General features: G+C 42.3%; 1 protein-coding gene across 2 annotated transcripts in view; it reads right to left on the bottom strand.

The window, feature by feature from the left end:
* The window catches only part of LOC143276323 (uncharacterized), a 44,633-nt gene that overhangs the window by 26,128 nt on the left and 4,913 nt on the right, over positions 1–13,592 (bottom strand). The window contains exons 2-7 of one of the 2 annotated variants that reach the window (XM_076580834.1): positions 10,551–10,703; positions 9,253–9,638; positions 7,653–7,914; positions 3,293–3,564; positions 1,652–1,915; positions 481–672 (exon numbers count right to left, since the gene is read on the bottom strand). In XM_076580834.1, the coding sequence (XP_076436949.1) occupies positions 481–672; positions 1,652–1,915; positions 3,293–3,564; positions 7,653–7,914; positions 9,253–9,638; positions 10,551–10,692 (1,518 nt within the window). In that variant the 5' untranslated portion in view covers positions 10,693–10,703. The remainder of the gene's footprint in view (positions 1–480; positions 673–1,651; positions 1,916–3,292; positions 3,565–7,652; positions 7,915–9,252; positions 9,639–10,550; positions 10,704–13,592) is intronic. The other variant, XM_076580835.1, reaches the window with a different exon arrangement.

The raw sequence follows: 13,592 nt of genomic DNA, 5'->3' as shown, positions 1-13,592 counted from the left end.
AGTCCAGTTGGTATCCTCCTTTGATGTGTTATAATTAATGTTATTATTTATATTTACATTGTTGTAGGTTAATACTTGTTGATATGCATATACATATTCTCCTTCCCATGACACCTCATTCAATACACACCACAATCTCTTTAGACCTTTTCTTATAATATACTTTTCCTCTGATACATAACATGAACACTTTTTTACACTAATATTCACATGCATTCCCTTTCCTTTATCCACTTCTTTACTCCTTTCCGTCTAAAAAAACACTTACAGTGAATAGACGTTAAACCGAAGATAAAACACGCACACACAAACACGCACGCACACACACACGCGCGCGCGCGCGCACACACACACACACACACAAACACACACACACACACACACGCACACACACACACACACACACACACGCACACACACACACACACGCACACACACACACACACGCACACACACACACACACACACACACACACACACCTGGGTGGCTCCCGGCGGTAAGTTACGCTTGGCCTGCTGCATGCGGGTCTCCATGACGTCAGTGTCCATGAACTTCTCCAGGGAAACAACGCTGTCGATGTTGCCGCTGACCTGACTCAGGGCTGCCCCGATGGCGTTGGCCACGCCGTAGTGGTCTGGGAGCAGGATCTCACTCACCCCCGGCATCTTCGTCTGAAGGGACCGGAGAAATAAGTGAAAAAACAACAACAAAAACCAACAACCGTAAACTACCTAACTTCCTTAAATATGAACGCTTACAAGAGGAAAAGAAAGAACTGAAAATCAATTTTTCTGTCTTTGAGAGAGGGAGAGAGACAGAGAGAGGGAGAGACAGACAGGGAGAGAGAGGGAGAGAGAGACAGGGGGAGAGAGACAGAGAGAGGGAGGGGAAGAAAGGGAGAGACGGAGACAAAGAGAGGGAGAGAGAAATCGCGGTTTGGTCATTCCTGCTCTTACTTCTGGCTTCTTTATCTGAAGAAAAGGGTTAAAAGAAAGGAAGAAAAAAAAAGAAAGAAAAAGTATATGGCAACTACAAAGCAGATATGGTAGTGAATTTTGTGGAAATGAACGTGAGGCAAACAGCATTAAATGCTTGAAAAGAGCAGCACGTTATGCTCTTTTAGGTGTTGTTCTTTGGAGCCTGACTGAGTGATTTTTTAAGCACATCGTTTCATTGACATTTGCAGCACAACTATATGTACATGTGAATAGACAATACAGCGCCGAAATAATCAATGTGTAATTTTGACATAACGAACAGAGCAGATACTCCATCATTATTATCATTATAGGAAATACTTTATTATTATTATCATTATTATGAGTAGTAGTATCAATATTATCATTATTAAATCTTTGTGTAAGTAATTCCACTCCTTTTGTAACAATCAAATGCAATATGATCTATATGAAGATATCATTAAAGAACTCTAATGCTGAGTACGGTCATAAGCTTAGTTTGTCATGTTTCAAAATACCATTCGTTTAGCTGTGTTGATATTCCGTTGAATACAGCTTGTTTAAAACTAAAAACAACAAGAACATTAACAACATTCAACATGTTAACATACATCCGACAAAATCACCACAATGGAACCTAGTCGTCCTACGATAAAGCCAAACTGGGAAGGCGTCAACAGACAAAACTCACATTGGAATCCAACAGCTTGGAGCCCCCACCGACCAGAATGACGGGCAGAGGTTCACTGCTGACCCGCACGCTGTCGATGGCGTCCTCCACAGTTTTCTGCATGCGCTTCAGGGCCGCTGTGACGTCATCGCGGGGAAGGTGCGTCACGCGAGTCTTGTCACCGAGGTCCATGAGCCCCGCTGCCACAGCAACGTCTGTGGCTGTCACCCTCCTTCCAGACTGGGGGCCAGCGGTGCCGGACTCAGTGCCGAACACTAGGGCTTCCTGGGTGCAACGGGATATTGTGAAACATGATGATGATGGTGATGATGATGATATGGATACTTACGCAGAGACTATCCTCGGTCCGAGACCAAGCTCTAAGCGCTTTACTAATACGAGATCATTTGCCACTACAGGCTGCCATTACCTGGGTAGAGCCGTCTGACTGACAGCTGCCATTGGATGCTCATCATTCGTTTCCTGTATCAATCAATCAGGTTTCAGTCACGCAGAGAGAGAGAGAGAGAGAGAGAGAGAGAGAGAGAGAGAGAGAGAGAATGTGAACTGTTCCGTACTGGCATCAAAATTAAAAGAAAGTGAACTATTCTGTACTGATATGAAAAGAAAAAGGAAGTGAACTACACAAAAGTGAGAAAGTGAAATGTTCTGTATTGATATCAGAACAAAACGAAAGTGAACTCATCAGAAGGAAAGGGTTAAAATTCAGAAAACGAGAGGAATGAGGTGACTGAGGAAAATATTACAGCGGAGGAGAAACATCGAAACATAATTAATAATTATTATATTTATATAGTGCTGAGTCTTCTGCAGACAAATCAAAGCGCTTTCGCACCAGTCATTCACACGCATGCATAACCCTAAAACTGGAAAAAATGAAGACAAGGAAGAGGCATGGAAGGGAGGCTATTTTGGGAAGAGGTGGGTTTTAAGACCAGACTTGAAAGAGCTGAGTGCGGAGACCTGACGAAGAGAAAGAGGAAATTCATTCCAATTGCAAGGTCCAGAGACAGAGAAAGAACGGCGGCCAACGGTCGAGTGTTTGAATCTGCGTATGCGTAAACAGAGAGGATCCGAAGCCGATTGTAGAGAACGAGATGGAGTGTATAGGTGAAGGCAGCCACAGAGATAGGAGGGGGCAGATTTGTGAATACATTTATAACATAGAATGCTGATCTTGTACTTTATTCTGTGTGAGACAGGTAGCCAGTGGAGATGTTGCAAAAGAGGAGTGATGTGCTCAGATCTTTTCTTTCTGAGAAGAGACTGAATAGGTGAAGCAGGCAAACCAGACAATAGAGAGTTACAGTAATCAACTTGGCAAGAGAGAATGAGAGAAACAAGTCTAGATGTTGCGTTCAGTGGACAGATATTTCCGGACGGAACTAATGCACCGCAATTGACAGTAGAGAGAGAGAGAGAGAGAGAGAGAGAGAGAGAGAGAGATGAGCAGAACAGAAGAGACCACAACAGAAAGTTTACACCATACCCGTGCACTTACCTACTCTCTAAAAACCTATATATAAAAAAAAAACCAAATAAATAAATGAACAAAACATAAACGACCCGACGAACAAGCGATCCCATCAACCCTCCAAACACGACAAACAAGCCGAATCAATGACCCTGCACTCGCGTCACCTTCATCAGGTTGTAACCAGCGCTGAGCGGTCCCACGAGGGTTTTCCCCTTGTCCGTCTTCAGCACGTAGGACCCGCCCCCCAGCCCCACGCTGTGCACGTCCGGCATGCGGAAGTTGGTGCGCACGCCCCCCACCCGCACGTCCGTGGAGGCCTGGCGAGGGAACCGGTTCTTCAGCACCCCCACGTCCGTCGTCGTTCCGCCAATGTCCACCACCACAGCGTCCGTCACCTGGCACAGGTAGGCTGCGCCGCGCATCGAGTTGGTCGGTCCTGTCACGGCACAGTTCGGTGATTGGGTAGTTAGTAAGTTTGGTTAATTAATCAACTCCCGCGATATCTCTTTTTTTCTCACAAAGTTAAAAGTCTTCGACTCCAAAGTAGTTAAAGTACGAGCAGACTTTAAACAAGGTTCAGGTTCTTTTTTTTTTAATATATATATAGGGTCATGAACTGATCAACTGTTTCAAACAACATCCTCTTCTCCTACTCCCGTGCTTATCATAAACTGGATGAGGTATAGTAGAGAACTCAGAACTCAGAAAGTTTAATGTACATCGGCCATGGGCCACAATACAATGGGGTAGGATGGGTCGGTGGGGATGCATATTTGTGCTATCCATAGCAACAACAACTACAACAAGAAGCACAAACTGAATGAATATATGCTTAAACAATGTGCCTATCATATGGACATTTGTTTTTATATAGTACTTCACCATGCTTGATCACTGACTGCAGACCTTTTCCTTGTATTGATAGCATGGAAAATATATCTTGATACATTATGTCTATGGTTGAAATTTGTTGCTCCAAGTATCACATGCAAGGGGAGTCTAGCCGATTATTTTAATATTCTCATCCTTAAATCTTCATATACGTTGCAGCTGAATAAAAAGTGCTGCTCGTTCTCAACTTCATCCCTACAAAATGGGCATGCTCTGTCCGGCCTGATCTGATTGACTGTATCGATGTATATTGTTGTTGAGTGGTAGAACGTTGAATCTTGTTTGTGTAATGGCAACTCGGAAACAATAGGTATCCATATCCAAAATATATATTTCTTTTTCAAAGACAGTCTTAAACGATCTATAAATTTCATATCTATCACGGTCTCTGACAGCACCAGTCCATTCTTGGATGAACATATCAACAAGTCTCTGTTTAAATATACCGAGGAACATCTTCACATTCCCTACATGTTATTGCATCCAAACAATACTAAAACCAGTTGAACATAAAATTTCTCTAACATTTGACACCCAACAGTGTTTTCCTGATCTGTCTAGTTCCAACAGCATTTGATATGCTTTATGTGGTAACCTTTCAATATCCATTTGTAGCAATTTAAACTAGAATCTTAAACATGATACACGCGAATTTACGCAATAAGGGATACCTGCCCAAATCTCCCACATACCATTTTATAGGCGTCCTGGCCGGAACACCCAGAAATCTTTTACACGCTAACAGGTATACTTTTTCTAAATATTCCAATCTGTCTAATCTGAGTATAATAGCATTGGTTTAATTTTGTAATAAAAAAAAATTAAAGAAAGTATTTGCAGTCATCTCCTTATACTTTTAAAATGCCCTATTAAGTTGTATGACTGCCTTCTTTCCCTTAGTTTCTAGATGTAATGTACCCTTTTTTGCACTAACCATGGTTGCAAAATTAAACCCTAAGTAACAATAATCATTTACCACTTCAAGTCTTTTACCATCGTAGAACCACTTCTCATATTTCCCCAAAACCCCTCCCTTTCTGAATACCATAACCTTAGTTTTGTCAATGTTCACATTTAATTTCATATTATTGCAGCAATCCTTTAAAACATTCAATTGATTCTGAAGGCCACTACGTGTTGTCGAAAGCAACGCTACATCGTCGGCAAATAACAAAATAAATAACTCCATAATGTCTGTGAGTAACTGTACCACGTGCTTTTCCCTTTCACCCATATGAATTGTTAACTGGTTAACGTAAACTGAGAATAGTGTTGGGCTCAACACACACCCTTGTCTCACACCCAAGGGAGTCTCAAACATATCCGTAAGGTCGTAATTAACACGAATACATGATAACAGTGAATTATACATAGCTTTCAGAGATGCAAGGAACTTACCTTTAACGCCTTGGTTTTTAATGCAGTGCAATAGTTTATGATGTTTAACAGAATCAAATGCCTTTTTAAAATCAACAAAAGCAACATAAAGTTTTCTACCCTTTTTACTCAAACATTTCTGAACAGCAGCATATAAAGTGAATACTTGATCAACAGTGGAATACTTTTTACGGAATCCTGCTTGACATTCTCAAATGAAGTTATTATTTTCTAACCAAGAGTATAGTTTTACATTCAATATAGTAGCATAGCACTTTGATATGATGCTTAATTAAAAGGGATACTCCTCTATAATGGTCCGCATTATCAGGATCACCTTTCTTATATATTAGGATGATAATAGCTTTAGACCATTCCTCTGGATAGATACCTGGATCAAAAATTGAATTAAATAATTTTGTCAGAAACAACAGTGCATTTTTACCACCATATTTTAACATTTCAGCAGAAATATCATCGATTCCACTGGCCTTGTCATTTGGTATAGTAGGTATAGTAGAGAGAGAGAGAGATAGAAACACACACACACACACACACACACACACTCACACACACACAGAAGGACACCGTGAGAGAGACGGAGAAAGAGAGAGCACTCTCACACCAATAATCACAAATTAACATCCAGACACGGGCGCGCGCTGTCACAGCTAGTCTTCATGGAAACTATCAGTACCACCTCTCCATGAGGTCACCGAACAAAAGAGACCCTGCACTGCTGGTAAGTCACTTAGGCAGTGTTCAGTCGTGCCTGGATTGATTCAGGGACACCGTCAACTAAGCTACCGACGACGATAAGCGCCAGGTCACGCAGCCAGACTGAGTGGCCACCCAGTTTGGAGAAGGGACTGTCGGTGAACTCTGACAATAGTATCGCTGAATCTGCCAACGTTGAAAACTTTTGCATGAATTTATTATCTGCATCAAAGATGAGAATCGCCATGGCAGCGGACACTGAATGGCTGGATAACTGAACGCATTTTCTTCTTTCTTGCATAAAGATGGTGACTGTGCTGTTAGAGAATGTCTCCATGTTTTGAGACTGCATAAAATAAAAGTCCTTTACGCTTTCTTTTATGACAGATTTGAGCCTCAAGCGAACTGATAAGCACAGACGCTTGCGATACTAGTAAGGAAATGTGAACAACCCTTTCAAAAGCACACCAGTATAGAGGATAACTTTCAACAGTGTGGTCCCATTCGTCCAATCTGAGACTACAGCACACTTATTCTGGATAGGAGACCGGCAAAACTGGAAATTCCACGATATGTCTTTAATGGGATACACACCCGCGACCTCCAATTCATCAGTCTGTAACGATACCAACTTTGCTGTGACTGCTGACAATATCTCACATCGTTGTCAGCTTGGAACGTTAAACTTCGTTTGGATCAGAATGTAAATTTCTATCCATGTTATTCCAAATACAAAGCAATATGTTCATGGTCAATGAACAGTTCTGAATGGAGAATACTTTCTGCTTATGATTTTGTGTGTGCTTTTTGTTTTTGTTATTCTTAAAAATTTGCGTTGTCAATTGTTTCTGAGCTCTGGCTTTGTCATCAGTATTGGCAGCAATATATTGTCGTCAGCTAGGTTTTAACCCGTGAAGACTAGAATCATGTGTAAACTGATGATCAATTTTAACTTTTGACGCCATTGCCGAATGCTTTTAACATTTTTTTGAAAACAGCTAAAAAAGAACAGGAGCAAACTTGTTCATGGTATACAATAATGCAGTGCCATTCGTACAGCGCTCTACAATGCAATGCAAGACTCTGCGATACAATACAACGCAATACAATGCAATATAATACAACGGAATGTAATACAACACACAACACATAACGCGCTACAATACAATAAGACACAGTACAATACAACACAAAAATACAACGTACTACAATGAAACAAACGGCAATACAACACAACACAACGCACTATGATACAATACAATATGATACAATAGGAAACGATATGATGCAAAACAATATGATACAATACAATACGATACGACGATACGATATGATATGGATGATACGATACGATACGACACGATACGATGATATGATACAATACGATACGGTATAACACAACATACAACAGCACAGTCCGCATGAAACAAATGAACCCCAACAAGACAACAACGTACATAAATATCTAGAGCAATGCAGAAGTGACAACACATTGTAATTCTCTTGTTGGGCTTTACAACACACTGAACCCCAACGGACCCGAGGCAAAGGCAAAGACGGGTGTTTCCATGGCCTGTCGTTCACTGATCACAGTGCCGTCATTCTGGGTCAGGAACAGGGGACAGCTCAACCCAATGTCCTGCAGAGCTTGACGGAAACCGGACACGGTCCGCTGACACAGGGCCTTCACAGCTTCGTTCAGGATGGCCGCGTTCTCCCGTTCCAGCAGACCGATGTGGCCGATGGTGTGAGACATGGTGACGGAGGCTTCTGGGTACACTTCTGAGATCAGCTTCTTCACCTGCGACATTCAAAATTCAAATAATATTATTGACATCACCTGATTTCAATACCGATCAACAACTGAAATGTTAATCACAAAAAAGACTTTTCATGTACTCACTGAAGCAATACTCGAAAAACCGCAAACTGAGCAAAGTTATCAAAAATATCTTACGAGGGTCATTCAATAAATAAGGTGAATTTTTCGGTATAAGGACTTCTAATACAGATAGAAGCTTACTTTTTTTTAAATTTTTTTTTGGTTTTAGTTCTTTTTCACATGGATTTAATTTGTTTTGCAGATTAAAAAAAACTTTGAGAGTTTTGGCGATTAACAAAGATGGCCGACCAAGAAGCATGCTCCAGGATTGAACAGCGGTCAGTTATCAAGTTTTTGGTTGCTGAAGGGTGCAAACCAGTTGAAATTCATAGGAGAATGTCAACTGTGTATGGTGCCACATGTTTCAGCCGAAAAAAATGTCTACAAGTGGGCTAAATTGTTTAAAGAAGGACGGAGCAGTGTGAGGATGAAGACAGGCCTGGAAGGCCTAGAGAAGTGAGGTCTCCTGAGGTGATCGAATCAGTCAATGACCTCATTCAGTCTGACAGAAGGGTGACAGTGGATGACATTGCAAGGACTTTGAGCTTATCTGTTGGGACAGCACACAAAATTGTCCATGATGACCTTGGCTACTCGAAGGTCAGCTGCCGGTGGGTGCCAAAGATGCTTACTCCAGAGCACAAACAGAGGAGGGTCGAAGGTCGGCTGGGAACTGCTCCCTCATCCCCCTTACAGCCCAGACCTTGCCCCTTCAGACTTTCACCTGTTTGGTCCCTTGAAAGCGTTCAAGAGAGGCACGAAGTTTGAAAGTGACGATGAAGTCAAAAGTGTTGTGAGCGACTGGCTGAGACATCAGTCCAAAGATTTTTACGCTGAGGGAATACGGAAGCCTGTGCACAGATGGGAAAAGTGTGTGACAGTGCTGGGAGACTACGTTGAAAAAAAAAAGAAGTAAGCTTCTATCTGTATTAGAAGTCCTTATACCGAAAAATTCACCTTATTTATTGAATGACCCTCGTAACTTGAGGGTACACAAACATATTTGACAGGTGCACATTCACAGACAAAGAGACTGTTAGGCAGACACACGTTAGAAAACGTCGAGATGTATAAGAATTACAGTTTTTAACGTACATGCGTGTGGTGGTGGTGGGAGGGGTTGGGGTTGGGGGATGGGGTCGGGGTGGGGAGGGTGTGACCATGTGTGTGTGTGAACAGCTGCTTTTGACACATTAAAATAGAATGTGTGTGTGTTTTTTTTTAAACTCCCGACAGAAACAATACTTCTGTCCAGACCTTCTCTTCTTGCTCCGTCCTGGTTGGAGAGAAGATGCCACAGAGGACGATTCCTGTCACCCCTTTCCCTCTGATCTCCTCCACAACAGCCCGGATCTCATCCTCGTCAACGCTCTCGATCTCTCGCCCATCCATCCTGTACCCCCCATTGACGAAATGGGCTGACCCATAAATGACCTCCCTCAGGCGTGGCGGGAAGTCCGTGAATGGAGCAACGGCCCGAGAGGCGGGGCCACAGAGTCGGATGACGGACACACGGCTGAGGTGTTTTCCTTGGACAACGGCGTTGACGAAGTGAGTGGTGCCGATGTTGATCTGTGTCACCGAGATCTGGCCTTTCCGGCTGTTGGCTTGTCGGAGAACGGTCAGTACAGCGTTGCACACACCTGTAAGTACACACAAGCAACGTGTTTAACAACAAAAAATACTTGTTTCGTGATAGAAACCACAGCTTGTCAATAAAAAAAAAAACAACAACAGGAACGTCAACAACCCTGAGGGTACATTTTGGCTGGACGTTCAGATTTGAAAGTGCTGGGACCAAACTTGAGGCTGCAAAACAGATGAAATGTTTAAGGCCAAAAACCACTGAAGAATTGAAAAAAGCACATCTTGGGAAGGCAATACACTCGAAATTTTTCATGATAGAATCGGGGCCAGTTGCATTGTTTGGACGGAAGAGTCAAGTATCGTCGTAACCCGCTACTGTGTGTAGTATGGAACTAACCAATGGCGTAGTTCGGTCAACGTAGGCATTTAGTCAAGTGTAACTGTCAAAAAGTTAGAACCAAGCAATGCAACTGGCACCAGGGCACTAAGTTAAAACACCAGAAGTTCAGGATTAGCTCCATGTGATACTGCTGATAGGGAATCGAAAAAACACTCGTCAAAGCCTCGGTCCATTTCAGTGGGTCTGCATCACATTTGTGAATCACAACCAGTACTGACAATCTGGGTCAAGCAAAGAGGAAGAGAGAGCAGCAAAAAAAATGTCAACAGACAATCAGAAATTCCTAAGTCAAGGAAAGGTATTGTACTGAGAAAACTAATAGATGGAAACGGCGTGACGCAAAAGTACCCTCTCTCTCGCTACATTGTATCATTACACGAGATATACCTTATATATAGTATATATACATTATGTATAGTTGGGTTGATTTTCTGCATTCGGCCGTGTTCAGTTTGATTTAATATCGATTCATAAAATGTTATATCATACACACATACAAAAAGAAAAGAGAAAACCCCTAATTAACTAACTAACCAGCTAACTAATTAAAAAGCAAAGAGGACTCGACCTTTAGTGACGTCACTGGTGGTCAAATGTTTGCCCTCTGCTAGAATCTGATGACCTTGACCTTCAGCCTTGCTGATGACGACGGCATCAGTGTTGGTGCCCCCTACATCGACCCCCACGACCACAGGAGTGGGCGTTGCCATGGTGACACTTCCTGATATCATAATAAACGCTACTGTGAGAGAGACATAGAAACAGATAGATCGATGGATAGACAGATTGATTTAGAGAAAGAGAGAGAGAGGGAGAGAGAGAGAGAGAATAATTCTTTATTTTACAATTATGTAAATATTGGCTCGTAGCTGGGGATTTTCCTACTTCATGGGTACCCAATACTTAGACTCTCTCTCTCTCTCTCAGTGTGTGTGCGCTCGCGCATGTATGTGTATGTGTTTGTGTTCGCGCACATGTGTGTGTGTGTGTGTCTGTTTATGAGTATGTATGTATTTGTGTGCGTTGATCTGTCATGTTTCATAGCATTATTTTGTCTATTCTTGTAACTTATGTTAGAGTATTGTGTTATATACTTAAACAAAAATATTATGATTATCATAATCATGATGATGATGATGCTGATGATGGTTATTTTGTCGGGGTTAAACGCAATTGGGTATCTTGTCTATTGCTCTCATGACTTCACACACACACACACACACACACGTACACACACATAACCACACACACACACACGCACGCACAGAGATACAGACATACACAGACGGACACGGACACACATACATGAAGGCGCGCACAGATGTGTCTTGGGAATAGTGACTGATGCCTGTACGTTTTTCACTGAAGGGTAATAATCTAAAATAATATGCATTGATGGAGTGATGGCCTAGAGGTAACGCGTCCGCCCAGGTAGCGAGAGAATCTAAGCGCGCTGGTTCGAATCACGGCTCAGCCGCCAATATTTTCTCCCCCTCTACTAGAATGGTGGTCTGGACGCTAGTCATTCGGATGAGACGATAAACCAAGGTCCCGTGTGCAGCATGCACTTAGCGCACGTAAAGGAACCCACGGCAACAAAAGGGTTGTTCCTGGCAAAGTTCTGTAGAAAAATTCACTTCGATAGGAAAAAAATAAAACTGCACGCAGGAAAAAAAAAAAAGAAAAAAAAAAGGATGGCGCTGTAGTGTAGCGACGCGCTCTCTGGGGATTTCACACAGAGAAATCTGTTGTGATAAAAAGAAATACAAATACAAATACAAAATGCTCGCGCAACAATATTCTTGGCTGAAAAATGAACAAGTGTAAAATCCTAAATTCTCGAGCAAGAATAATCTTGTAGTCTGAAAAATGAACAAGTGTAAAATCCTACAGGCCAGAGTCGATTTGTGTGTGTGTGTGTGTGTGTGTGTGTGTGTGTGTGTGTGTGCGTGTGCGTATGTGTGTGTGTGTGCGCACGCGCGTGTGGGTGGTGGTGGTAATATTTCTTTTGCTAGTTGAGTAAATGGTAAGAGAACAGCAGAATTTATAACTATTGGAGAGAGAGAGAGAGAGAGAGAGAGAGAGAGAGAGAGAGAGAGAGATTCGTTTATTTATTTATAGTCTGTTCATCTAAGATGATGATATTAGACTGAAAATAAATGATATTATTATCATCATTTGTATTATTATCATTTGTATCATAATGATAATTGTTATTATTAATTAGAAATCGACATTTCTGTATATTTGACTGAAAAGGGGGGCTGTTGAGGTTGAGGGGATGGGCGGGGGTTAGAGGGGGGGGGGGGGGGGGGCGCAGGGAGGAGGGGAATAAGAAAGGAAGAGAGAGAGACAGACAGACAGACAGACAGAGAGAACAGAATGTGGAAAAGATAGAATACAAAATATAAAATGGAGAGGGTGAGTGTCAGTGATTGGAGAAAGAAAAAAACAACATAATATTGGAAGGGTGTGTGTGAGAGGCGGGACGGTAGAAGCGGGATTAGGACCAAAAAAATATCAATAATCAAATATTGTATGCACTACTTCTGTATATTATTACTTGAAAAGAGGTTCGTGTGGGAGCCTACAATAAACAACCAACTGGACTATTTAACACATAGCTAGCTAACTTTAATAAAGAACAGTTTGAAATATATAACTTTTTCCAAAAAATGTTAACATTTGAAACTGGTAACACGTGTTCCGCAATTTCTGGATGCAAAAAAGATTTCATTACTAAACTGCGGGTTAAAACGTGCTCTACCGTTAACTCTCTCCATACGAACGGCGAAAGAGACGACGTTAACAGCGTTTTACCCCAATTACCATCATCAAAATATTGCAAGCGGAAGGCTCTTATACTGAAGAGGTGAATGTTGACAAAGAATACCACAATTCTGACGACAGAAGCTTAAGGTTGGGTCATTGAGACACCCACTGGACATCCGAGGGGTCTGTGTAGAGGAGAAGAGAGGGCTGGCCGTACTGAGTGAGTTAAACGTCTCTTGCAAATGCATTCAATATTTTCACAATATTTTGTGTATGGGGCATTTAATAATAACCTAAATGCCATGCTCTTAACAGCCCTGCCAGTTCTTTTGGGGACTTCAATGCTAGAGTTGGCTCTGACTACATCTCCTGGGATGGAGTGATTGGAAAGCATGGCGTGGGCCACTGCAACCCAAATGGATTGCTTTTGATTCAGACCTGTGCAGAGCACGAACTGCTGATAACCAACACAGTTTTCTGCCTCCCTACCCGTAACAGGACGTCATGGATGCATCCTCGCTCAAAGCATTGGCATCTCATCGATTACGTCATCGTCAGGAAAAGGGATAGGCAAGATGTACATGTGACAAAGACCATGTGCGGCGCTGAGTGTTGGACAGACCATCGCCTTGTAGTCTCGAAGCTGAATATTCGAATCCAGCCCAAGAGACGCCCCCAAGATCAGAAGGCTCCAAAACGGCTCAACATCGCTAAGCTGAAAAACATCACCATCAAACAGACCTTTGTGGAGCTGCTGGAAGATCGTCTGGAATCCGCCTCTCTGGACAACCAGAATGTGGAGTCTGACTGGAGGACCCTGCGCGAGCTGATCTATAGT

Source organism: Babylonia areolata, chromosome 31 (assembly GCF_041734735.1).
Source record: "Babylonia areolata isolate BAREFJ2019XMU chromosome 31, ASM4173473v1, whole genome shotgun sequence".
NCBI classification, from domain to species: domain Eukaryota; kingdom Metazoa; phylum Mollusca; class Gastropoda; order Neogastropoda; family Buccinidae; genus Babylonia; species Babylonia areolata.
The sequence above is the reverse complement of the archived record's forward strand: the minus strand, read 5'-3'. Positions and strand labels throughout refer to the sequence as shown.